This window comes from Hyperolius riggenbachi, chromosome 11, assembly GCF_040937935.1.
Source record: "Hyperolius riggenbachi isolate aHypRig1 chromosome 11, aHypRig1.pri, whole genome shotgun sequence".
Lineage (NCBI taxonomy): Eukaryota > Metazoa > Chordata > Amphibia > Anura > Hyperoliidae > Hyperolius > Hyperolius riggenbachi.
In genome coordinates, this window is record NC_090656.1 from 255,216,399 (window position 1) to 255,242,672 (window position 26,274).

Genomic DNA, 26,274 nt, shown 5'->3' on the forward strand with positions numbered 1-26,274 from the left:
CTACCCCTCCGGCTCGGCAGCTGGCCCCCCCGCACCCACGGACGGGCGGGGGGGGGGGGGGGGCGACGGCGGCAGCAGCTCTCTCCTAAATTTGCCTCTGGCGGCAAAAAGTCTAGGGGGCGTAGATATGCGTAGCAGCAATGGGGAAGAGGTTAAACATCCTTTGGGTATATTGTGTTTATTTAGTCATAACAAAATACAGAATATCAATTCACTAGAAATGATGGTGATTTATTATTTTATTAGGGGACAGTGAATGAGAATTCTATACACTTACTTCGCAGAAAAGGATGTCTGAGATGGTCCACACGGATTCTAAGGTGCAGGTAGACAGCCCAGTCTCATTCACCACCATTTTCATAAAATCCTGGAGGCGAAAAAACCCCAAAAGAAAATAAAACCTTGAATGTATCAATATATATGGGAACACAACCCCTTAGGTGGGTTCACATAGGACATAGCATGAAAAAGTAGCATTTTCGGATGGTGCGTTTGTGATTTTCCATTGCGTTTTACTGTGTTTTTGGTGCGTTTTGCATTTGCGTTTTTATGCCGATGCAGTTTTCATGCTTTTTGCGTGCGTTTTAATGCGTTTGCCGTTCGCTAATGAAATACGCATATGCGGTTTTTTTAATTTATGCAAATCACTGGGAAGACAACAGGAAGCGGAAACAAATCACAAATCTTTACTTTTTAATGAAAAACGCATTTAAAAAACACATGAAAGACGCAATGCATATGCGTTACTATAGACTTTCACTATGGCAGCCAGCCTGCATAATATGCAACACTACCAGCGTCTGCAGAACGCTTACTGTAAATCGCAAGTGCAAAGCTGGTACTTCTGCGCCCCATAGACTAACATTGCTGCATGAAAGGCTGCGATTCCCGCTCCGCTAGCGTTTCTGCCATGTGTGCACCCGGCCTCATGCAAGCTACTGACCTATGTGCAAGTGTAACGCTGGTCCTTCTGCGCCCCATAGACTAACATTGCTGCATGAAAGGCTGCGATTCCCGCTCTGCTAGCGTTTCTGCCATGTGTGCGCCCGGCCTTATGCAAGCTACTGACCTATGTGCAAGTGTAACGCTGGTCCTTCTGCGCCCCATAGACTAACATTGCTGCATGAAAGGCTGCGATTCCCGCTCTGCTAGCGTTTCTGCCATGTGTGCACCCGGCCTCATGCAAGCTACTGACCTATGTGCAAGTGTAACGCTGGTCCTTCTGCGCCCCATAGACTAACATTGCTGCATGAAAGGCTGCGATTCCCGCTCTGCTAGCGTTTCTGCCATGTGTGCGCCCGGCCTCATGCAAGCTACTGACCTATGTGCAAGTGTAACGCTGGTCCTTCTGCGCCCCATAGACTAACATTGCTGCATGAAAGGCTGCGTTTCCCGCTCTGCTAGCGTTTCTGCCATGTGTGCGCCCGGCCTCATGCAAGCTACTGACCTATGTGCAAGTGTAACGCTGGTACTTCTGCGCCCCATAGACTAACATTGCTGCATGAAAGGCTGCGATTCCTGCTCTGCTAGCGTTTCTGCCATGTGTGCGCCCGGCCTCATGCAAGCTACTGACCTATGTGCAAGTGTAACGCTGGTCCTTCTGCGCCCCATAGACTAACATTGCTGCATGAAAGGCTGCGATTCCCGCTCTGCTAGCGTTTCTGCCATGTGTGCACCCGGCCTCATGCAAGCTACTGACCTATGTGCAAGTGTAACGCTGGTACTTCTGCGCCCCATAGACTAACATTGCTGCATGAAAGGCTGCGATTCCTGCTCCGCTAGCGTTTCTGCCATGTGTGCGCTCGGCCTCATGCAAGCTACTGACCTATGTGCAAGTGTAACGCTGGTACTTCTGCGCCCCATAGACTAACATTGCTGCATGAAATGCAGCGTTTCCTGCTCCGCTAGCGTTTCTGCCATGTGTGCGCCCGGCCTCATGCAAGCTACTGACCTATGTGCAAGTGTAACGCTGGTACTTCTGCGCCCCATAGACTAACATTGCTGCATGAAAGGCTGCGATTCCCGCTCTGCTAGCGTTTCTGCCATGTGTGCGCCCGGCCTCATGCAAGCTACTGACCTATGTGCAAGTGTAACGCTGGTACTTCTGCGCCCCATAGACTAACATTGCTGCATGAAAGGCTGCGATTCCCGCTCTGCTAGCGTTTCTGCCATGTGTGCACCCGGCCTCATGCAAGCTACTGACCTATGTGCAAGTGTAACGCTGGTCCTTCTGCGCCCCATAGACTAACATTGCTGCATGAAAGGCTGCGATTCCCGCTCTGCTAGCGTTTCTGCCATGTGTGCGCCCGGCCTCATGCAAGCTACTGACCTATGTGCAAGTGTAACGCTGGTCCTTCTGCGCCCCATAGACTAACATTGCTGCATGAAAGGCTGCGATTCCTGCTCTGCTAGCGTTTCTGCCATGTGTGCACCCGGCCTCATGCAAGCTACTGACCTATGTGCAAGTGTAACGCTGGTACTTCTGCGCCCCATAGACTAACATTGCTGCATGAAAGGCTGCGATTCCTGCTCTGCTAGCGTTTCTGCCATGTGTGCACCCGGCCTCATGCAAGCTACTGACCTATGTGCAAGTGTAACGCTGGTACTTCTGCGCCCCATAGACTAACATTGCTGCATGAAAGGCTGCGATTCCTGCTCCGCTAGCGTTTCTGCCATGTGTGCGCTCGGCCTCATGCAAGCTACTGACCTATGTGCAAGTGTAACGCTGGTACTTCTGCGCCCCATAGACTAACATTGCTGCATGAAAGGCTGCGTTTCCCGCTCTGCTAGCGTTTCTGCCATGTGTGCGCCCGGCCTCATGCAAGCTACTGACCTATGTGCAAGTGTAACGCTGGTACTTCTGCGCCCCATAGACTAACATTGCTGCATGAAAGGCTGCGATTCCCGCTCTGCTAGCGTTTCTGCCATGTGTGCGCCCGGCCTCATGCAAGCTACTGACCTATGTGCAAGTGTAACGCTGGTACTTCTGCGCCCCATAGACTAACATTGCTGCATGAAAGGCTGCGATTCCCGCTCTGCTAGCGTTTCTGCCATGTGTGCGCCCGGCCTCATGCAAGCTACTGACCTATGTGCAAGTGTAACGCTGGTACTTCTGCGCCCCATAGACTAACATTGCTGCATGAAACGCTGCGATTCCCGCTCCGCTAGCGTTTCTGCCATGTGTGCACCCGGCCTCATGCAAGCTACTGACCTATGTGCAAGTGTAACGCTGGTCCTTCTGCGCCCCATAGACTAACATTGCTGCATGAAAGGCTGCGATTCCCGCTCTGCTAGCGTTTCTGCCATGTGTGCACCCGGCCTCATGCAAGCTACTGACCTATGTGCAAGTGTAACGCTGGTACTTCTGCGCCCCATAGACTAACATTGCTGCATGAAAGGCTGCGATTCCTGCTCCGCTAGCGTTTCTGCCATGTGTGCGCTCGGCCTCATGCAAGCTACTGACCTATGTGCAAGTGTAACGCTGGTACTTCTGCGCCCCATAGACTAACATTGCTGCATGAAAGGCTGCGTTTCCCGCTCTGCTAGCGTTTCTGCCATGTGTGCGCCCGGCCTCATGCAAGCTACTGACCTATGTGCAAGTGTAACGCTGGTACTTCTGCGCCCCATAGACTAACATTGCTGCATGAAAGGCTGCGATTCCCGCTCTGCTAGCGTTTCTGCCATGTGTGCGCCCGGCCTCATGCAAGCTACTGACCTATGTGCAAGTGTAACGCTGGTACTTCTGCGCCCCATAGACTAACATTGCTGCATGAAAGGCTGCGATTCCCGCTCTGCTAGCGTTTCTGCCATGTGTGCGCCCGGCCTCATGCAAGCTACTGACCTATGTGCAAGTGTAACGCTGGTACTTCTGCGCCCCATAGACTAACATTGCTGCATGAAACGCTGCGATTCCCGCTCCGCTAGCGTTTCTGCCATGTGTGCACCCGGCCTCATGCAAGCTACTGACCTATGTGCAAGTGTAACGCTGGTCCTTCTGCGCCCCATAGACTAACATTGCTGCATGAAAGGCTGCGATTCCCGCTCTGCTAGCGTTTCTGCCATGTGTGCACCCGGCCTCATGCAAGCTACTGACCTATGTGCAAGTGTAACGCTGGTCCTTCTGCGTCCCATAGACTAACATTGCTGCATGAAAGGCTGCGATTCCCGCTCTGCTAGCGTTTCTGCCATGTGTGCACCCGGCCTCATGCAAGCTACTGACCTATGTGCAAGTGTAACGCTGGTACTTCTGCGCCCCATAGACTAACATTGCTGCATGAAAGGCTGCGATTCCTGCTCCGCTAGCGTTTCTGCCATGTGTGCGCTCGGCCTCATGCAAGCTACTGACCTATGTGCAAGTGTAACGCTGGTACTTCTGCGCCCCATAGACTAACATTGCTGCATGAAATGCAGCGTTTCCTGCTCCGCTAGCGTTTCTGCCATGTGTGCGCCCGGCCTCATGCAAGCTACTGACCTATGTGCAAGTGTAACGCTGGTACTTCTGCGCCCCATAGACTAACATTGCTGCATGAAAGGCTGCGATTCCCGCTCTGCTAGCGTTTCTGCCATGTGTGCGCCCGGCCTCATGCAAGCTACTGACCTATGTGCAAGTGTAACGCTGGTACTTCTGCGCCCCATAGACTAACATTGCTGCATGAAAGGCTGCGATTCCCGCTCTGCTAGCGTTTCTGCCATGTGTGCACCCGGCCTCATGCAAGCTACTGACCTATGTGCAAGTGTAACGCTGGTCCTTCTGCGCCCCATAGACTAACATTGCTGCATGAAAGGCTGCGATTCCCGCTCTGCTAGCGTTTCTGCCATGTGTGCGCCCGGCCTCATGCAAGCTACTGACCTATGTGCAAGTGTAACGCTGGTCCTTCTGCGCCCCATAGACTAACATTGCTGCATGAAAGGCTGCGATTCCTGCTCTGCTAGCGTTTCTGCCATGTGTGCACCCGGCCTCATGCAAGCTACTGACCTATGTGCAAGTGTAACGCTGGTACTTCTGCGCCCCATAGACTAACATTGCTGCATGAAAGGCTGCGATTCCTGCTCTGCTAGCGTTTCTGCCATGTGTGCACCCGGCCTCATGCAAGCTACTGACCTATGTGCAAGTGTAACGCTGGTACTTCTGCGCCCCATAGACTAACATTGCTGCATGAAAGGCTGCGATTCCTGCTCCGCTAGCGTTTCTGCCATGTGTGCGCTCGGCCTCATGCAAGCTACTGACCTATGTGCAAGTGTAACGCTGGTACTTCTGCGCCCCATAGACTAACATTGCTGCATGAAAGGCTGCGATTCCCGCTCTGCTAGCGTTTCTGCCATGTGTGCGCCCGGCCTCATGCAAGCTACTGACCTATGTGCAAGTGTAACGCTGGTACTTCTGCGCCCCATAGACTAACATTGCTGCATGAAAGGCTGCGATTCCCGCTCTGCTAGCGTTTCTGCCATGTGTGCGCCCGGCCTCATGCAAGCTACTGACCTATGTGCAAGTGTAACGCTGGTACTTCTGCGCCCCATAGACTAACATTGCTGCATGAAACGCTGCGATTCCCGCTCCGCTACCGTTTCTGCCATGTGTGCACCCGGCCTCATGCAAGCTACTGACCTATGTGCAAGTGTAACGCTGGTCCTTCTGCGCCCCATAGACTAACATTGCTGCATGAAAGGCTGCGATTCCCGCTCTGCTAGCGTTTCTGCCATGTGTGCACCCGGCCTCATGCAAGCTACTGACCTATGTGCAAGTGTAACGCTGGTACTTCTGCGCCCCATAGACTAACATTGCTGCATGAAAGGCTGCGATTCCTGCTCCGCTAGCGTTTCTGCCATGTGTGCGCTCGGCCTCATGCAAGCTACTGACCTATGTGCAAGTGTAACGCTGGTACTTCTGCGCCCCATAGACTAACATTGCTGCATGAAAGGCTGCGTTTCCCGCTCTGCTAGCGTTTCTGCCATGTGTGCGCCCGGCCTCATGCAAGCTACTGACCTATGTGCAAGTGTAACGCTGGTACTTCTGCGCCCCATAGACTAACATTGCTGCATGAAAGGCTGCGATTCCCGCTCTGCTAGCGTTTCTGCCATGTGTGCGCCCGGCCTCATGCAAGCTACTGACCTATGTGCAAGTGTAACGCTGGTACTTCTGCGCCCCATAGACTAACATTGCTGCATGAAAGGCTGCGATTCCCGCTCTGCTAGCGTTTCTGCCATGTGTGCGCCCGGCCTCATGCAAGCTACTGACCTATGTGCAAGTGTAACGCTGGTACTTCTGCGCCCCATAGACTAACATTGCTGCATGAAACGCTGCGATTCCCGCTCCGCTAGCGTTTCTGCCATGTGTGCACCCGGCCTCATGCAAGCTACTGACCTATGTGCAAGTGTAACGCTGGTCCTTCTGCGCCCCATAGACTAACATTGCTGCATGAAAGGCTGCGATTCCCGCTCTGCTAGCGTTTCTGCCATGTGTGCACCCGGCCTCATGCAAGCTACTGACCTATGTGCAAGTGTAACGCTGGTCCTTCTGCGTCCCATAGACTAACATTGCTGCATGAAAGGCTGCGATTCCCGCTCTGCTAGCGTTTCTGCCATGTGTGCACCCGGCCTCATGCAAGCTACTGACCTATGTGCAAGTGTAACGCTGGTACTTCTGCGCCCCATAGACTAACATTGCTGCATGAAAGGCTGCGATTCCTGCTCCGCTAGCGTTTCTGCCATGTGTGCGCTCGGCCTCATGCAAGCTACTGACCTATGTGCAAGTGTAACGCTGGTACTTCTGCGCCCCATAGACTAACATTGCTGCATGAAATGCAGCGTTTCCTGCTCCGCTAGCGTTTCTGCCATGTGTGCGCCCGGCCTCATGCAAGCTACTGACCTATGTGCAAGTGTAACGCTGGTACTTCTGCGCCCCATAGACTAACATTGCTGCATGAAAGGCTGCGATTCCCGCTCTGCTAGCGTTTCTGCCATGTGTGCGCCCGGCCTCATGCAAGCTACTGACCTATGTGCAAGTGTAACGCTGGTACTTCTGCGCCCCATAGACTAACATTGCTGCATGAAAGGCTGCGATTCCCGCTCTGCTAGCGTTTCTGCCATGTGTGCACCCGGCCTCATGCAAGCTACTGACCTATGTGCAAGTGTAACGCTGGTCCTTCTGCGCCCCATAGACTAACATTGCTGCATGAAAGGCTGCGATTCCCGCTCTGCTAGCGTTTCTGCCATGTGTGCGCCCGGCCTCATGCAAGCTACTGACCTATGTGCAAGTGTAACGCTGGTCCTTCTGCGCCCCATAGACTAACATTGCTGCATGAAAGGCTGCGATTCCTGCTCTGCTAGCGTTTCTGCCATGTGTGCACCCGGCCTCATGCAAGCTACTGACCTATGTGCAAGTGTAACGCTGGTACTTCTGCGCCCCATAGACTAACATTGCTGCATGAAAGGCTGCGATTCCTGCTCTGCTAGCGTTTCTGCCATGTGTGCACCCGGCCTCATGCAAGCTACTGACCTATGTGCAAGTGTAACGCTGGTACTTCTGCGCCCCATAGACTAACATTGCTGCATGAAAGGCTGCGATTCCTGCTCCGCTAGCGTTTCTGCCATGTGTGCGCTCGGCCTCATGCAAGCTACTGACCTATGTGCAAGTGTAACGCTGGTACTTCTGCGCCCCATAGACTAACATTGCTGCATGAAAGGCTGCGTTTCCCGCTCTGCTAGCGTTTCTGCCATGTGTGCGCCCGGCCTCATGCAAGCTACTGACCTATGTGCAAGTGTAACGCTGGTACTTCTGCGCCCCATAGACTAACATTGCTGCATGAAAGGCTGCGATTCCCGCTCTGCTAGCGTTTCTGCCATGTGTGCGCCCGGCCTCATGCAAGCTACTGACCTATGTGCAAGTGTAACGCTGGTACTTCTGCGCCCCATAGACTAACATTGCTGCATGAAAGGCTGCGATTCCCGCTCTGCTAGCGTTTCTGCCATGTGTGCGCCCGGCCTCATGCAAGCTACTGACCTATGTGCAAGTGTAACGCTGGTACTTCTGCGCCCCATAGACTAACATTGCTGCATGAAACGCTGCGATTCCCGCTCCGCTAGCGTTTCTGCCATGTGTGCACCCGGCCTCATGCAAGCTACTGACCTATGTGCAAGTGTAACGCTGGTCCTTCTGCGCCCCATAGACTAACATTGCTGCATGAAAGGCTGCGATTCCCGCTCTGCTAGCGTTTCTGCCATGTGTGCACCCGGCCTCATGCAAGCTACTGACCTATGTGCAAGTGTAACGCTGGTACTTCTGCGCCCCATAGACTAACATTGCTGCATGAAAGGCTGCGATTCCTGCTCCGCTAGCGTTTCTGCCATGTGTGCGCTCGGCCTCATGCAAGCTACTGACCTATGTGCAAGTGTAACGCTGGTACTTCTGCGCCCCATAGACTAACATTGCTGCATGAAAGGCTGCGTTTCCCGCTCTGCTAGCGTTTCTGCCATGTGTGCGCCCGGCCTCATGCAAGCTACTGACCTATGTGCAAGTGTAACGCTGGTACTTCTGCGCCCCATAGACTAACATTGCTGCATGAAAGGCTGCGATTCCCGCTCTGCTAGCGTTTCTGCCATGTGTGCGCCCGGCCTCATGCAAGCTACTGACCTATGTGCAAGTGTAACGCTGGTACTTCTGCGCCCCATAGACTAACATTGCTGCATGAAAGGCTGCGATTCCCGCTCTGCTAGCGTTTCTGCCATGTGTGCGCCCGGCCTCATGCAAGCTACTGACCTATGTGCAAGTGTAACGCTGGTACTTCTGCGCCCCATAGACTAACATTGCTGCATGAAACGCTGCGATTCCCGCTCCGCTAGCGTTTCTGCCATGTGTGCACCCGGCCTCATGCAAGCTACTGACCTATGTGCAAGTGTAACGCTGGTCCTTCTGCGCCCCATAGACTAACATTGCTGCATGAAAGGCTGCGATTCCCGCTCTGCTAGCGTTTCTGCCATGTGTGCACCCGGCCTCATGCAAGCTACTGACCTATGTGCAAGTGTAACGCTGGTCCTTCTGCGTCCCATAGACTAACATTGCTGCATGAAAGGCTGCGATTCCCGCTCTGCTAGCGTTTCTGCCATGTGTGCACCCGGCCTCATGCAAGCTACTGACCTATGTGCAAGTGTAACGCTGGTACTTCTGCGCCCCATAGACTAACATTGCTGCATGAAAGGCTGCGATTCCTGCTCCGCTAGCGTTTCTGCCATGTGTGCGCTCGGCCTCATGCAAGCTACTGACCTATGTGCAAGTGTAACGCTGGTACTTCTGCGCCCCATAGACTAACATTGCTGCATGAAATGCAGCGTTTCCTGCTCCGCTAGCGTTTCTGCCATGTGTGCGCCCGGCCTCATGCAAGCTACTGACCTATGTGCAAGTGTAACGCTGGTACTTCTGCGCCCCATAGACTAACATTGCTGCATGAAAGGCTGCGATTCCCGCTCTGCTAGCGTTTCTGCCATGTGTGCGCCCGGCCTCATGCAAGCTACTGACCTATGTGCAAGTGTAACGCTGGTACTTCTGCGCCCCATAGACTAACATTGCTGCATGAAAGGCTGCGATTCCCGCTCTGCTAGCGTTTCTGCCATGTGTGCACCCGGCCTCATGCAAGCTACTGACCTATGTGCAAGTGTAACGCTGGTCCTTCTGCGCCCCATAGACTAACATTGCTGCATGAAAGGCTGCGATTCCCGCTCTGCTAGCGTTTCTGCCATGTGTGCGCCCGGCCTCATGCAAGCTACTGACCTATGTGCAAGTGTAACGCTGGTCCTTCTGCGCCCCATAGACTAACATTGCTGCATGAAAGGCTGCGATTCCTGCTCTGCTAGCGTTTCTGCCATGTGTGCACCCGGCCTCATGCAAGCTACTGACCTATGTGCAAGTGTAACGCTGGTACTTCTGCGCCCCATAGACTAACATTGCTGCATGAAAGGCTGCGATTCCTGCTCTGCTAGCGTTTCTGCCATGTGTGCACCCGGCCTCATGCAAGCTACTGACCTATGTGCAAGTGTAACGCTGGTACTTCTGCGCCCCATAGACTAACATTGCTGCATGAAAGGCTGCGATTCCTGCTCCGCTAGCGTTTCTGCCATGTGTGCGCTCGGCCTCATGCAAGCTACTGACCTATGTGCAAGTGTAACGCTGGTACTTCTGCGCCCCATAGACTAACATTGCTGCATGAAAGGCTGCGTTTCCCGCTCTGCTAGCGTTTCTGCCATGTGTGCGCCCGGCCTCATGCAAGCTACTGACCTATGTGCAAGTGTAACGCTGGTACTTCTGCGCCCCATAGACTAACATTGCTGCATGAAAGGCTGCGATTCCCGCTCTGCTAGCGTTTCTGCCATGTGTGCGCCCGGCCTCATGCAAGCTACTGACCTATGTGCAAGTGTAACGCTGGTACTTCTGCGCCCCATAGACTAACATTGCTGCATGAAAGGCTGCGATTCCCGCTCTGCTAGCGTTTCTGCCATGTGTGCGCCCGGCCTCATGCAAGCTACTGACCTATGTGCAAGTGTAACGCTGGTACTTCTGCGCCCCATAGACTAACATTGCTGCATGAAACGCTGCGATTCCCGCTCCGCTAGCGTTTCTGCCATGTGTGCACCCGGCCTCATGCAAGCTACTGACCTATGTGCAAGTGTAACGCTGGTCCTTCTGCGCCCCATAGACTAACATTGCTGCATGAAAGGCTGCGATTCCCGCTCTGCTAGCGTTTCTGCCATGTGTGCACCCGGCCTCATGCAAGCTACTGACCTATGTGCAAGTGTAACGCTGGTACTTCTGCGCCCCATAGACTAACATTGCTGCATGAAAGGCTGCGATTCCTGCTCCGCTAGCGTTTCTGCCATGTGTGCGCTCGGCCTCATGCAAGCTACTGACCTATGTGCAAGTGTAACGCTGGTACTTCTGCGCCCCATAGACTAACATTGCTGCATGAAAGGCTGCGTTTCCCGCTCTGCTAGCGTTTCTGCCATGTGTGCGCCCGGCCTCATGCAAGCTACTGACCTATGTGCAAGTGTAACGCTGGTACTTCTGCGCCCCATAGACTAACATTGCTGCATGAAAGGCTGCGATTCCCGCTCTGCTAGCGTTTCTGCCATGTGTGCGCCCGGCCTCATGCAAGCTACTGACCTATGTGCAAGTGTAACGCTGGTACTTCTGCGCCCCATAGACTAACATTGCTGCATGAAAGGCTGCGATTCCCGCTCTGCTAGCGTTTCTGCCATGTGTGCGCCCGGCCTCATGCAAGCTACTGACCTATGTGCAAGTGTAACGCTGGTACTTCTGCGCCCCATAGACTAACATTGCTGCATGAAACGCTGCGATTCCCGCTCCGCTAGCGTTTCTGCCATGTGTGCACCCGGCCTCATGCAAGCTACTGACCTATGTGCAAGTGTAACGCTGGTCCTTCTGCGCCCCATAGACTAACATTGCTGCATGAAAGGCTGCGATTCCCGCTCTGCTAGCGTTTCTGCCATGTGTGCACCCGGCCTCATGCAAGCTACTGACCTATGTGCAAGTGTAACGCTGGTACTTCTGCGCCCCATAGACTAACATTGCTGCATGAAAGGCTGCGATTCCCGCTCTGCTAGCGTTTCTGCCATGTGTGCGCCCGGCCTCATGCAAGCTACTGACCTATGTGCAAGTGTAACGCTGGTCCTTCTGCGCCCCATAGACTAACATTGCTGCATGAAAGGCTGCGATTCCCGCTCCGCTAGCGTTTCTGCCATGTGTGCGCCCGGCCTCATGCAAGCTACTGACCTATGTGCAAGTGTAACGCTTGTACTTCTGCGCCCCATAGACTAACATTGCTGCATGAAAGGCTGCGATTCCCGCTCTGCTAGCGTTTCTGCCATGTGTGCACCCGGCCTCATGCAAGCTACTGACCTATGTGCAAGTGTAACGCTGGTACTTCTGCGCCCCATAGACTAACATTGCTGCATGAAAGGCTGCGTTTCCCGCTCCGCTAGCGTTTCTGCCATGTGTGCACCCGGCCTCATGCAAGCTACTGACCTATGTGCAAGTGTAACGCTGGTACTTCTGCGCCCCATAGACTAACATTGCTGCATGAAAGGCTGCGATTCCCGCTCTGCTAGCGTTTCTGCCATGTGTGCACCCGGCCTCATGCAAGCTACTGACCTATGTGCAAGTGTAACGCTGGTACTTCTGCGCCCCATAGACTAACATTGCTGCATGAAAGGCTGCGTTTCCCGCTCCGCTAGCGTTTCTGCCATGTGTGCGCCCGGCCTCATGCAAGCTACTGACCTATGTGCAAGTGTAACGCTGGTCCTTCTGCGCCCCATAGACTAACATTGCTGCATGAAAGGCTGCGATTCCCGCTCTGCTAGCGTTTCTGCCATGTGTGCGCCCGGCCTCATGCAAGCTACTGACCTATGTGCAAGTGTAACGCTGGTACTTCTGCGCCCCATAGACTAACATTGCTGCATGAAAGGCTGCGATTCCCGCTCTGCTAGCGTTTCTGCCATGTGTGCGCCCGGCCTCATGCAAGCTACTGACCTATGTGCAAGTGTAACGCTGGTCCTTCTGCGCCCCATAGACTAACATTGCTGCATGAAAGGCTGCGATTCCCGCTCTGCTAGCGTTTCTGCCATGTGTGCGCCCGGCCTCATGCAAGCTACTGACCTATGTGCAAGTGTAACGCTGGTCCTTCTGCGCCCCATAGACTAACATTGCTGCATGAAAGGCTGCGATTCCCGCTCTGCTAGCGTTTCTGCCATGTGTGCACCCGGCCTCATGCAAGCTACTGACCTATGTGCAAGTGTAACGCTGGTACTTCTGCGCCCCATAGACTAACATTGCTGCATGAAAGGCTGCGATTCCCGCTCCGCTAGCGTTTCTGCCATGTGTGCACCCGGCCTCATGCAAGCTACTGACCTATGTGCAAGTGTAACGCTGGTACTTCTGCGCCCCATAGACTAACATTGCTGCATGAAAGGCTGCGATTCCCGCTCTGCTAGCGTTTCTGCCATGTGTGCGCCCGGCCTCATGCAAGCTACTGACCTATGTGCAAGTGTAACGCTGGTCCTTCTGCGCCCCATAGACTAACATTGCTGCATGAAAGGCTGCGTTTCCCGCTCTGCTAGCGTTTCTGCCATGTGTGCGCCCGGCCTCATGCAAGCTACTGACCTATGTGCAAGTGTAACGCTGGTCCTTCTGCGCCCCATAGACTAACATTGCTGCATGAAAGGCTGCGATTCCTGCTCTGCTAGCGTTTCTGCCATGTGTGCACCCGGCCTCATGCAAGCTACTGACCTATGTGCAAGTGTAACGCTGGTACTTCTGCGCCCCATAGACTAACATTGCTGCATGAAAGGCTGCGATTCCTGCTCTGCTAGCGTTTCTGCCATGTGTGCACCCGGCCTCATGCAAGCTACTGACCTATGTGCAAGTGTAACGCTGGTACTTCTGCGCCCCATAGACTAACATTGCTGCATGAAAGGCTGCGATTCCTGCTCCGCTAGCGTTTCTGCCATGTGTGCGCTCGGCCTCATGCAAGCTACTGACCTATGTGCAAGTGTAACGCTGGTCCTTCTGCGCCCCATAGACTAACATTGCTGCAGGAAAGGCTGCGATTCCCGCTCTGCTAGCGTTTCTGCCATGTGTGCGCCCGGCCTCATGCAAGCTACTGACCTATGTGCAAGTGTAACGCTGGTACTTCTGCGCCCCATAGACTAACATTGCTGCATGAAAGGCTGCGATTCCCGCTCTGCTAGCGTTTCTGCCATGTGTGCGCCCGGCCTCATGCAAGCTACTGACCTATGTGCAAGTGTAACGCTGGTACTTCTGCGCCCCATAGACTAACATTGCTGCATGAAAGGCTGCGATTCCCGCTCTGCTAGCGTTTCTGCCATGTGTGCGCCCGGCCTCATGCAAGCTACTGACCTATGTGCAAGTGTAACGCTGGTACTTCTGCGCCCCATAGACTAACATTGCTGCATGAAACGCTGCGATTCCCGCTCCGCTACCGTTTCTGCCATGTGTGCACCCGGCCTCATGCAAGCTACTGACCTATGTGCAAGTGTAACGCTGGTCCTTCTGCGCCCCATAGACTAACATTGCTGCATGAAAGGCTGCGATTCCCGCTCTGCTAGCGTTTCTGCCATGTGTGCACCCGGCCTCATGCAAGCTACTGACCTATGTGCAAGTGTAACGCTGGTACTTCTGCGCCCCATAGACTAACATTGCTGCATGAAAGGCTGCGATTCCTGCTCCGCTAGCGTTTCTGCCATGTGTGCGCTCGGCCTCATGCAAGCTACTGACCTATGTGCAAGTGTAACGCTGGTACTTCTGCGCCCCATAGACTAACATTGCTGCATGAAAGGCTGCGTTTCCCGCTCTGCTAGCGTTTCTGCCATGTGTGCGCCCGGCCTCATGCAAGCTACTGACCTATGTGCAAGTGTAACGCTGGTACTTCTGCGCCCCATAGACTAACATTGCTGCATGAAAGGCTGCGATTCCCGCTCTGCTAGCGTTTCTGCCATGTGTGCGCCCGGCCTCATGCAAGCTACTGACCTATGTGCAAGTGTAACGCTGGTACTTCTGCGCCCCATAGACTAACATTGCTGCATGAAAGGCTGCGATTCCCGCTCTGCTAGCGTTTCTGCCATGTGTGCGCCCGGCCTCATGCAAGCTACTGACCTATGTGCAAGTGTAACGCTGGTACTTCTGCGCCCCATAGACTAACATTGCTGCATGAAACGCTGCGATTCCCGCTCCGCTAGCGTTTCTGCCATGTGTGCACCCGGCCTCATGCAAGCTACTGACCTATGTGCAAGTGTAACGCTGGTCCTTCTGCGCCCCATAGACTAACATTGCTGCATGAAAGGCTGCGATTCCCGCTCTGCTAGCGTTTCTGCCATGTGTGCACCCGGCCTCATGCAAGCTACTGACCTATGTGCAAGTGTAACGCTGGTCCTTCTGCGTCCCATAGACTAACATTGCTGCATGAAAGGCTGCGATTCCCGCTCTGCTAGCGTTTCTGCCATGTGTGCACCCGGCCTCATGCAAGCTACTGACCTATGTGCAAGTGTAACGCTGGTACTTCTGCGCCCCATAGACTAACATTGCTGCATGAAAGGCTGCGATTCCTGCTCCGCTAGCGTTTCTGCCATGTGTGCGCTCGGCCTCATGCAAGCTACTGACCTATGTGCAAGTGTAACGCTGGTACTTCTGCGCCCCATAGACTAACATTGCTGCATGAAATGCAGCGTTTCCTGCTCCGCTAGCGTTTCTGCCATGTGTGCGCCCGGCCTCATGCAAGCTACTGACCTATGTGCAAGTGTAACGCTGGTACTTCTGCGCCCCATAGACTAACATTGCTGCATGAAAGGCTGCGATTCCCGCTCTGCTAGCGTTTCTGCCATGTGTGCGCCCGGCCTCATGCAAGCTACTGACCTATGTGCAAGTGTAACGCTGGTACTTCTGCGCCCCATAGACTAACATTGCTGCATGAAAGGCTGCGATTCCCGCTCTGCTAGCGTTTCTGCCATGTGTGCACCCGGCCTCATGCAAGCTACTGACCTATGTGCAAGTGTAACGCTGGTCCTTCTGCGCCCCATAGACTAACATTGCTGCATGAAAGGCTGCGATTCCCGCTCTGCTAGCGTTTCTGCCATGTGTGCGCCCGGCCTCATGCAAGCTACTGACCTATGTGCAAGTGTAACGCTGGTCCTTCTGCGCCCCATAGACTAACATTGCTGCATGAAAGGCTGCGATTCCTGCTCTGCTAGCGTTTCTGCCATGTGTGCACCCGGCCTCATGCAAGCTACTGACCTATGTGCAAGTGTAACGCTGGTACTTCTGCGCCCCATAGACTAACATTGCTGCATGAAAGGCTGCGATTCCTGCTCTGCTAGCGTTTCTGCCATGTGTGCACCCGGCCTCATGCAAGCTACTGACCTATGTGCAAGTGTAACGCTGGTACTTCTGCGCCCCATAGACTAACATTGCTGCATGAAAGGCTGCGATTCCTGCTCCGCTAGCGTTTCTGCCATGTGTGCGCTCGGCCTCATGCAAGCTACTGACCTATGTGCAAGTGTAACGCTGGTACTTCTGCGCCCCATAGACTAACATTGCTGCATGAAAGGCTGCGTTTCCCGCTCTGCTAGCGTTTCTGCCATGTGTGCGCCCGGCCTCATGCAAGCTACTGACCTATGTGCAAGTGTAACGCTGGTACTTCTGCGCCCCATAGACTAACATTGCTGCATGAAAGGCTGCGATTCCCGCTCTGCTAGCGTTTCTGCCATGTGTGCGCCCGGCCTCATGCAAGCTACTGACCTATGTGCAAGTGTAACGCTGGTACTTCTGCGCCCCATAGACTAACATTGCTGCATGAAAGGCTGCGATTCCCGCTCTGCTAGCGTTTCTGCCATGTGTGCGCCCGGCCTCATGCAAGCTACTGACCTATGTGCAAGTGTAACGCTGGTACTTCTGCGCCCCATAGACTAACATTGCTGCATGAAACGCTGCGATTCCCGCTCCGCTAGCGTTTCTGCCATGTGTGCACCCGGCCTCATGCAAGCTACTGACCTATGTGCAAGTGTAACGCTGGTCCTTCTGCGCCCCATAGACTAACATTGCTGCATGAAAGGCTGCGATTCCCGCTCTGCTAGCGTTTCTGCCATGTGTGCACCCGGCCTCATGCAAGCTACTGACCTATGTGCAAGTGTAACGCTGGTACTTCTGCGCCCCATAGACTAACATTGCTGCATGAAAGGCTGCGATTCCTGCTCCGCTAGCGTTTCTGCCATGTGTGCGCTCGGCCTCATGCAAGCTACTGACCTATGTGCAAGTGTAACGCTGGTACTTCTGCGCCCCATAGACTAACATTGCTGCATGAAAGGCTGCGTTTCCCGCTCTGCTAGCGTTTCTGCCATGTGTGCGCCCGGCCTCATGCAAGCTACTGACCTATGTGCAAGTGTAACGCTGGTACTTCTGCGCCCCATAGACTAACATTGCTGCATGAAAGGCTGCGATTCCCGCTCTGCTAGCGTTTCTGCCATGTGTGCGCCCGGCCTCATGCAAGCTACTGACCTATGTGCAAGTGTAACGCTGGTACTTCTGCGCCCCATAGACTAACATTGCTGCATGAAAGGCTGCGATTCCCGCTCTGCTAGCGTTTCTGCCATGTGTGCGCCCGGCCTCATGCAAGCTACTGACCTATGTGCAAGTGTAACGCTGGTACTTCTGCGCCCCATAGACTAACATTGCTGCATGAAACGCTGCGATTCCCGCTCCGCTAGCGTTTCTGCCATGTGTGCACCCGGCCTCATGCAAGCTACTGACCTATGTGCAAGTGTAACGCTGGTCCTTCTGCGCCCCATAGACTAACATTGCTGCATGAAAGGCTGCGATTCCCGCTCTGCTAGCGTTTCTGCCATGTGTGCACCCGGCCTCATGCAAGCTACTGACCTATGTGCAAGTGTAACGCTGGTCCTTCTGCGTCCCATAGACTAACATTGCTGCATGAAAGGCTGCGATTCCCGCTCTGCTAGCGTTTCTGCCATGTGTGCACCCGGCCTCATGCAAGCTACTGACCTATGTGCAAGTGTAACGCTGGTACTTCTGCGCCCCATAGACTAACATTGCTGCATGAAAGGCTGCGATTCCTGCTCCGCTAGCGTTTCTGCCATGTGTGCGCTCGGCCTCATGCAAGCTACTGACCTATGTGCAAGTGTAACGCTGGTACTTCTGCGCCCCATAGACTAACATTGCTGCATGAAATGCAGCGTTTCCTGCTCCGCTAGCGTTTCTGCCATGTGTGCGCCCGGCCTCATGCAAGCTACTGACCTATGTGCAAGTGTAACGCTGGTACTTCTGCGCCCCATAGACTAACATTGCTGCATGAAAGGCTGCGATTCCCGCTCTGCTAGCGTTTCTGCCATGTGTGCGCCCGGCCTCATGCAAGCTACTGACCTATGTGCAAGTGTAACGCTGGTACTTCTGCGCCCCATAGACTAACATTGCTGCATGAAAGGCTGCGATTCCCGCTCTGCTAGCGTTTCTGCCATGTGTGCACCCGGCCTCATGCAAGCTACTGACCTATGTGCAAGTGTAACGCTGGTCCTTCTGCGCCCCATAGACTAACATTGCTGCATGAAAGGCTGCGATTCCCGCTCTGCTAGCGTTTCTGCCATGTGTGCGCCCGGCCTCATGCAAGCTACTGACCTATGTGCAAGTGTAACGCTGGTCCTTCTGCGCCCCATAGACTAACATTGCTGCATGAAAGGCTGCGATTCCTGCTCTGCTAGCGTTTCTGCCATGTGTGCACCCGGCCTCATGCAAGCTACTGACCTATGTGCAAGTGTAACGCTGGTACTTCTGCGCCCCATAGACTAACATTGCTGCATGAAAGGCTGCGATTCCTGCTCTGCTAGCGTTTCTGCCATGTGTGCACCCGGCCTCATGCAAGCTACTGACCTATGTGCAAGTGTAACGCTGGTACTTCTGCGCCCCATAGACTAACATTGCTGCATGAAAGGCTGCGATTCCTGCTCCGCTAGCGTTTCTGCCATGTGTGCGCTCGGCCTCATGCAAGCTACTGACCTATGTGCAAGTGTAACGCTGGTACTTCTGCGCCCCATAGACTAACATTGCTGCATGAAAGGCTGCGTTTCCCGCTCTGCTAGCGTTTCTGCCATGTGTGCGCCCGGCCTCATGCAAGCTACTGACCTATGTGCAAGTGTAACGCTGGTACTTCTGCGCCCCATAGACTAACATTGCTGCATGAAAGGCTGCGATTCCCGCTCTGCTAGCGTTTCTGCCATGTGTGCGCCCGGCCTCATGCAAGCTACTGACCTATGTGCAAGTGTAACGCTGGTACTTCTGCGCCCCATAGACTAACATTGCTGCATGAAAGGCTGCGATTCCCGCTCTGCTAGCGTTTCTGCCATGTGTGCGCCCGGCCTCATGCAAGCTACTGACCTATGTGCAAGTGTAACGCTGGTACTTCTGCGCCCCATAGACTAACATTGCTGCATGAAACGCTGCGATTCCCGCTCCGCTAGCGTTTCTGCCATGTGTGCACCCGGCCTCATGCAAGCTACTGACCTATGTGCAAGTGTAACGCTGGTCCTTCTGCGCCCCATAGACTAACATTGCTGCATGAAAGGCTGCGATTCCCGCTCTGCTAGCGTTTCTGCCATGTGTGCACCCGGCCTCATGCAAGCTACTGACCTATGTGCAAGTGTAACGCTGGTACTTCTGCGCCCCATAGACTAACATTGCTGCATGAAAGGCTGCGATTCCTGCTCCGCTAGCGTTTCTGCCATGTGTGCGCTCGGCCTCATGCAAGCTACTGACCTATGTGCAAGTGTAACGCTGGTACTTCTGCGCCCCATAGACTAACATTGCTGCATGAAAGGCTGCGTTTCCCGCTCTGCTAGCGTTTCTGCCATGTGTGCGCCCGGCCTCATGCAAGCTACTGACCTATGTGCAAGTGTAACGCTGGTACTTCTGCGCCCCATAGACTAACATTGCTGCATGAAAGGCTGCGATTCCCGCTCTGCTAGCGTTTCTGCCATGTGTGCGCCCGGCCTCATGCAAGCTACTGACCTATGTGCAAGTGTAACGCTGGTACTTCTGCGCCCCATAGACTAACATTGCTGCATGAAAGGCTGCGATTCCCGCTCTGCTAGCGTTTCTGCCATGTGTGCGCCCGGCCTCATGCAAGCTACTGACCTATGTGCAAGTGTAACGCTGGTACTTCTGCGCCCCATAGACTAACATTGCTGCATGAAACGCTGCGATTCCCGCTCCGCTAGCGTTTCTGCCATGTGTGCACCCGGCCTCATGCAAGCTACTGACCTATGTGCAAGTGTAACGCTGGTCCTTCTGCGCCCCATAGACTAACATTGCTGCATGAAAGGCTGCGATTCCCGCTCTGCTAGCGTTTCTGCCATGTGTGCACCCGGCCTCATGCAAGCTACTGACCTATGTGCAAGTGTAACGCTGGTACTTCTGCGCCCCATAGACTAACATTGCTGCATGAAAGGCTGCGATTCCCGCTCTGCTAGCGTTTCTGCCATGTGTGCGCCCGGCCTCATGCAAGCTACTGACCTATGTGCAAGTGTAACGCTGGTCCTTCTGCGCCCCATAGACTAACATTGCTGCATGAAAGGCTGCGATTCCCGCTCCGCTAGCGTTTCTGCCATGTGTGCGCCCGGCCTCATGCAAGCTACTGACCTATGTGCAAGTGTAACGCTTGTACTTCTGCGCCCCATAGACTAACATTGCTGCATGAAAGGCTGCGATTCCCGCTCTGCTAGCGTTTCTGCCATGTGTGCACCCGGCCTCATGCAAGCTACTGACCTATGTGCAAGTGTAACGCTGGTACTTCTGCGCCCCATAGACTAACATTGCTGCATGAAAGGCTGCGTTTCCCGCTCCGCTAGCGTTTCTGCCATGTGTGCACCCGGCCTCATGCAAGCTACTGACCTATGTGCAAGTGTAACGCTGGTACTTCTGCGCCCCATAGACTAACATTGCTGCATGAAAGGCTGCGATTCCCGCTCTGCTAGCGTTTCTGCCATGTGTGCACCCGGCCTCATGCAAGCTACTGACCTATGTGCAAGTGTAACGCTGGTACTTCTGCGCCCCATAGACTAACATTGCTGCATGAAAGGCTGCGTTTCCCGCTCCGCTAGCGTTTCTGCCATGTGTGCGCCCGGCCTCATGCAAGCTACTGACCTATGTGCAAGTGTAACGCTGGTCCTTCTGCGCCCCATAGACTAACATTGCTGCATGAAAGGCTGCGATTCCCGCTCTGCTAGCGTTTCTGCCATGTGTGCGCCCGGCCTCATGCAAGCTACTGACCTATGTGCAAGTGTAACGCTGGTACTTCTGCGCCCCATAGACTAACATTGCTGCATGAAAGGCTGCGATTCCCGCTCTGCTAGCGTTTCTGCCATGTGTGCGCCCGGCCTCATGCAAGCTACTGACCTATGTGCAAGTGTAACGCTGGTCCTTCTGCGCCCCATAGACTAACATTGCTGCATGAAAGGCTGCGATTCCCGCTCTGCTAGCGTTTCTGCCATGTGTGCGCCCGGCCTCATGCAAGCTACTGACCTATGTGCAAGTGTAACGCTGGTCCTTCTGCGCCCCATAGACTAACATTGCTGCATGAAAGGCTGCGATTCCCGCTCTGCTAGCGTTTCTGCCATGTGTGCGCCCGGCCTCATGCAAGCTACTGACCTATGTGCAAGTGTAACGCTGGTCCTTCTGCGCCCCATAGACTAACATTGCTGCATGAAAGGCTGCGTTTCCCGCTCTGCTAGCGTTTCTGCCATGTGTGCGCCCGGCCTCATGCAAGCTACTGACCTATGTGCAAGTGTAACGCTGGTCCTTCTGCGCCCCATAGACTAACATTGCTGCATGAAAGGCTGCGATTCCTGCTCTGCTAGCGTTTCTGCCATGTGTGCACCCGGCCTCATGCAAGCTACTGACCTATGTGCAAGTGTAACGCTGGTACTTCTGCGCCCCATAGACTAACATTGCTGCATGAAAGGCTGCGATTCCTGCTCTGCTAGCGTTTCTGCCATGTGTGCACCCGGCCTCATGCAAGCTACTGACCTATGTGCAAGTGTAACGCTGGTACTTCTGCGCCCCATAGACTAACATTGCTGCATGAAAGGCTGCGATTCCTGCTCCGCTAGCGTTTCTGCCATGTGTGCGCTCGGCCTCATGCAAGCTACTGACCTATGTGCAAGTGTAACGCTGGTACTTCTGCGCCCCATAGACTAACATTGCTGCATGAAAGGCTGCGTTTCCCGCTCTGCTAGCGTTTCTGCCATGTGTGCGCCCGGCCTCATGCAAGCTACTGACCTATGTGCAAGTGTAACGCTGGTACTTCTGCGCCCCATAGACTAACATTGCTGCATGAAAGGCTGCGATTCCCGCTCTGCTAGCGTTTCTGCCATGTGTGCGCCCGGCCTCATGCAAGCTACTGACCTATGTGCAAGTGTAACGCTGGTACTTCTGCGCCCCATAGACTAACATTGCTGCATGAAAGGCTGCGATTCCCGCTCTGCTAGCGTTTCTGCCATGTGTGCGCCCGGCCTCATGCAAGCTACTGACCTATGTGCAAGTGTAACGCTGGTACTTCTGCGCCCCATAGACTAACATTGCTGCATGAAACGCTGCGATTCCCGCTCCGCTAGCGTTTCTGCCATGTGTGCACCCGGCCTCATGCAAGCTACTGACCTATGTGCAAGTGTAACGCTGGTCCTTCTGCGCCCCATAGACTAACATTGCTGCATGAAAGGCTGCGATTCCCGCTCTGCTAGCGTTTCTGCCATGTGTGCACCCGGCCTCATGCAAGCTACTGACCTATGTGCAAGTGTAACGCTGGTACTTCTGCGCCCCATAGACTAACATTGCTGCATGAAAGGCTGCGATTCCTGCTCCGCTAGCGTTTCTGCCATGTGTGCGCTCGGCCTCATGCAAGCTACTGACCTATGTGCAAGTGTAACGCTGGTACTTCTGCGCCCCATAGACTAACATTGCTGCATGAAAGGCTGCGTTTCCCGCTCTGCTAGCGTTTCTGCCATGTGTGCGCCCGGCCTCATGCAAGCTACTGACCTATGTGCAAGTGTAACGCTGGTACTTCTGCGCCCCATAGACTAACATTGCTGCATGAAAGGCTGCGATTCCCGCTCTGCTAGCGTTTCTGCCATGTGTGCGCCCGGCCTCATGCAAGCTACTGACCTATGTGCAAGTGTAACGCTGGTACTTCTGCGCCCCATAGACTAACATTGCTGCATGAAAGGCTGCGATTCCCGCTCTGCTAGCGTTTCTGCCATGTGTGCGCCCGGCCTCATGCAAGCTACTGACCTATGTGCAAGTGTAACGCTGGTACTTCTGCGCCCCATAGACTAACATTGCTGCATGAAACGCTGCGATTCCCGCTCCGCTAGCGTTTCTGCCATGTGTGCACCCGGCCTCATGCAAGCTACTGACCTATGTGCAAGTGTAACGCTGGTCCTTCTGCGCCCCATAGACTAACATTGCTGCATGAAAGGCTGCGATTCCCGCTCTGCTAGCGTTTCTGCCATGTGTGCACCCGGCCTCATGCAAGCTACTGACCTATGTGCAAGTGTAACGCTGGTCCTTCTGCGTCCCATAGACTAACATTGCTGCATGAAAGGCTGCGATTCCCGCTCTGCTAGCGTTTCTGCCATGTGTGCACCCGGCCTCATGCAAGCTACTGACCTATGTGCAAGTGTAACGCTGGTACTTCTGCGCCCCATAGACTAACATTGCTGCATGAAAGGCTGCGATTCCTGCTCCGCTAGCGTTTCTGCCATGTGTGCGCTCGGCCTCATGCAAGCTACTGACCTATGTGCAAGTGTAACGCTGGTACTTCTGCGCCCCATAGACTAACATTGCTGCATGAAATGCAGCGTTTCCTGCTCCGCTAGCGTTTCTGCCATGTGTGCGCCCGGCCTCATGCAAGCTACTGACCTATGTGCAAGTGTAACGCTGGTACTTCTGCGCCCCATAGACTAACATTGCTGCATGAAAGGCTGCGATTCCCGCTCTGCTAGCGTTTCTGCCATGTGTGCGCCCGGCCTCATGCAAGCTACTGACCTATGTGCAAGTGTAACGCTGGTACTTCTGCGCCCCATAGACTAACATTGCTGCATGAAAGGCTGCGATTCCCGCTCTGCTAGCGTTTCTGCCATGTGTGCACCCGGCCTCATGCAAGCTACTGACCTATGTGCAAGTGTAACGCTGGTCCTTCTGCGCCCCATAGACTAACATTGCTGCATGAAAGGCTGCGATTCCCGCTCTGCTAGCGTTTCTGCCATGTGTGCGCCCGGCCTCATGCAAGCTACTGACCTATGTGCAAGTGTAACGCTGGTCCTTCTGCGCCCCATAGACTAACATTGCTGCATGAAAGGCTGCGATTCCTGCTCTGCTAGCGTTTCTGCCATGTGTGCACCCGGCCTCATGCAAGCTACTGACCTATGTGCAAGTGTAACGCTGGTACTTCTGCGCCCCATAGACTAACATTGCTGCATGAAAGGCTGCGATTCCTGCTCTGCTAGCGTTTCTGCCATGTGTGCACCCGGCCTCATGCAAGCTACTGACCTATGTGCAAGTGTAACGCTGGTACTTCTGCGCCCCATAGACTAACATTGCTGCATGAAAGGCTGCGATTCCTGCTCCGCTAGCGTTTCTGCCATGTGTGCGCTCGGCCTCATGCAAGCTACTGACCTATGTGCAAGTGTAACGCTGGTACTTCTGCGCCCCATAGACTAACATTGCTGCATGAAAGGCTGCGTTTCCCGCTCTGCTAGCGTTTCTGCCATGTGTGCGCCCGGCCTCATGCAAGCTACTGACCTATGTGCAAGTGTAACGCTGGTACTTCTGCGCCCCATAGACTAACATTGCTGCATGAAAGGCTGCGATTCCCGCTCTGCTAGCGTTTCTGCCATGTGTGCGCCCGGCCTCATGCAAGCTACTGACCTATGTGCAAGTGTAACGCTGGTACTTCTGCGCCCCATAGACTAACATTGCTGCATGAAAGGCTGCGATTCCCGCTCTGCTAGCGTTTCTGCCATGTGTGCGCCCGGCCTCATGCAAGCTACTGACCTATGTGCAAGTGTAACGCTGGTACTTCTGCGCCCCATAGACTAACATTGCTGCATGAAACGCTGCGATTCCCGCTCCGCTAGCGTTTCTGCCATGTGTGCACCCGGCCTCATGCAAGCTACTGACCTATGTGCAAGTGTAACGCTGGTCCTTCTGCGCCCCATAGACTAACATTGCTGCATGAAAGGCTGCGATTCCCGCTCTGCTAGCGTTTCTGCCATGTGTGCACCCGGCCTCATGCAAGCTACTGACCTATGTGCAAGTGTAACGCTGGTACTTCTGCGCCCCATAGACTAACATTGCTGCATGAAAGGCTGCGATTCCTGCTCCGCTAGCGTTTCTGCCATGTGTGCGCTCGGCCTCATGCAAGCTACTGACCTATGTGCAAGTGTAACGCTGGTACTTCTGCGCCCCATAGACTAACATTGCTGCATGAAAGGCTGCGTTTCCCGCTCTGCTAGCGTTTCTGCCATGTGTGCGCCCGGCCTCATGCAAGCTACTGACCTATGTGCAAGTGTAACGCTGGTACTTCTGCGCCCCATAGACTAACATTGCTGCATGAAAGGCTGCGATTCCCGCTCTGCTAGCGTTTCTGCCATGTGTGCGCCCGGCCTCATGCAAGCTACTGACCTATGTGCAAGTGTAACGCTGGTACTTCTGCGCCCCATAGACTAACATTGCTGCATGAAAGGCTGCGATTCCCGCTCTGCTAGCGTTTCTGCCATGTGTGCGCCCGGCCTCATGCAAGCTACTGACCTATGTGCAAGTGTAACGCTGGTACTTCTGCGCCCCATAGACTAACATTGCTGCATGAAACGCTGCGATTCCCGCTCCGCTAGCGTTTCTGCCATGTGTGCACCCGGCCTCATGCAAGCTACTGACCTATGTGCAAGTGTAACGCTGGTCCTTCTGCGCCCCATAGACTAACATTGCTGCATGAAAGGCTGCGATTCCCGCTCTGCTAGCGTTTCTGCCATGTGTGCACCCGGCCTCATGCAAGCTACTGACCTATGTGCAAGTGTAACGCTGGTCCTTCTGCGTCCCATAGACTAACATTGCTGCATGAAAGGCTGCGATTCCCGCTCTGCTAGCGTTTCTGCCATGTGTGCACCCGGCCTCATGCAAGCTACTGACCTATGTGCAAGTGTAACGCTGGTACTTCTGCGCCCCATAGACTAACATTGCTGCATGAAAGGCTGCGATTCCTGCTCCGCTAGCGTTTCTGCCATGTGTGCGCTCGGCCTCATGCAAGCTACTGACCTATGTGCAAGTGTAACGCTGGTACTTCTGCGCCCCATAGACTAACATTGCTGCATGAAATGCAGCGTTTCCTGCTCCGCTAGCGTTTCTGCCATGTGTGCGCCCGGCCTCATGCAAGCTACTGACCTATGTGCAAGTGTAACGCTGGTACTTCTGCGCCCCATAGACTAACATTGCTGCATGAAAGGCTGCGATTCCCGCTCTGCTAGCGTTTCTGCCATGTGTGCGCCCGGCCTCATGCAAGCTACTGACCTATGTGCAAGTGTAACGCTGGTACTTCTGCGCCCCATAGACTAACATTGCTGCATGAAAGGCTGCGATTCCCGCTCTGCTAGCGTTTCTGCCATGTGTGCACCCGGCCTCATGCAAGCTACTGACCTATG

The 26,274-nt window shown here is 54.2% G+C and overlaps 1 protein-coding gene across 1 annotated transcript in view; it reads right to left on the reverse strand.

Moving 5' to 3' along the window:
* ACP2 (acid phosphatase 2, lysosomal) overlaps positions 1-26,274 on the reverse strand; it is a 134,002-nt gene that overhangs the window by 21,304 nt on the left and 86,424 nt on the right. The window contains exon 6 of the mRNA XM_068261305.1: positions 278-367. Coding sequence (XP_068117406.1) covers positions 278-367 — 90 coding nt within the window. The remainder of the gene's footprint in view (positions 1-277; positions 368-26,274) is intronic.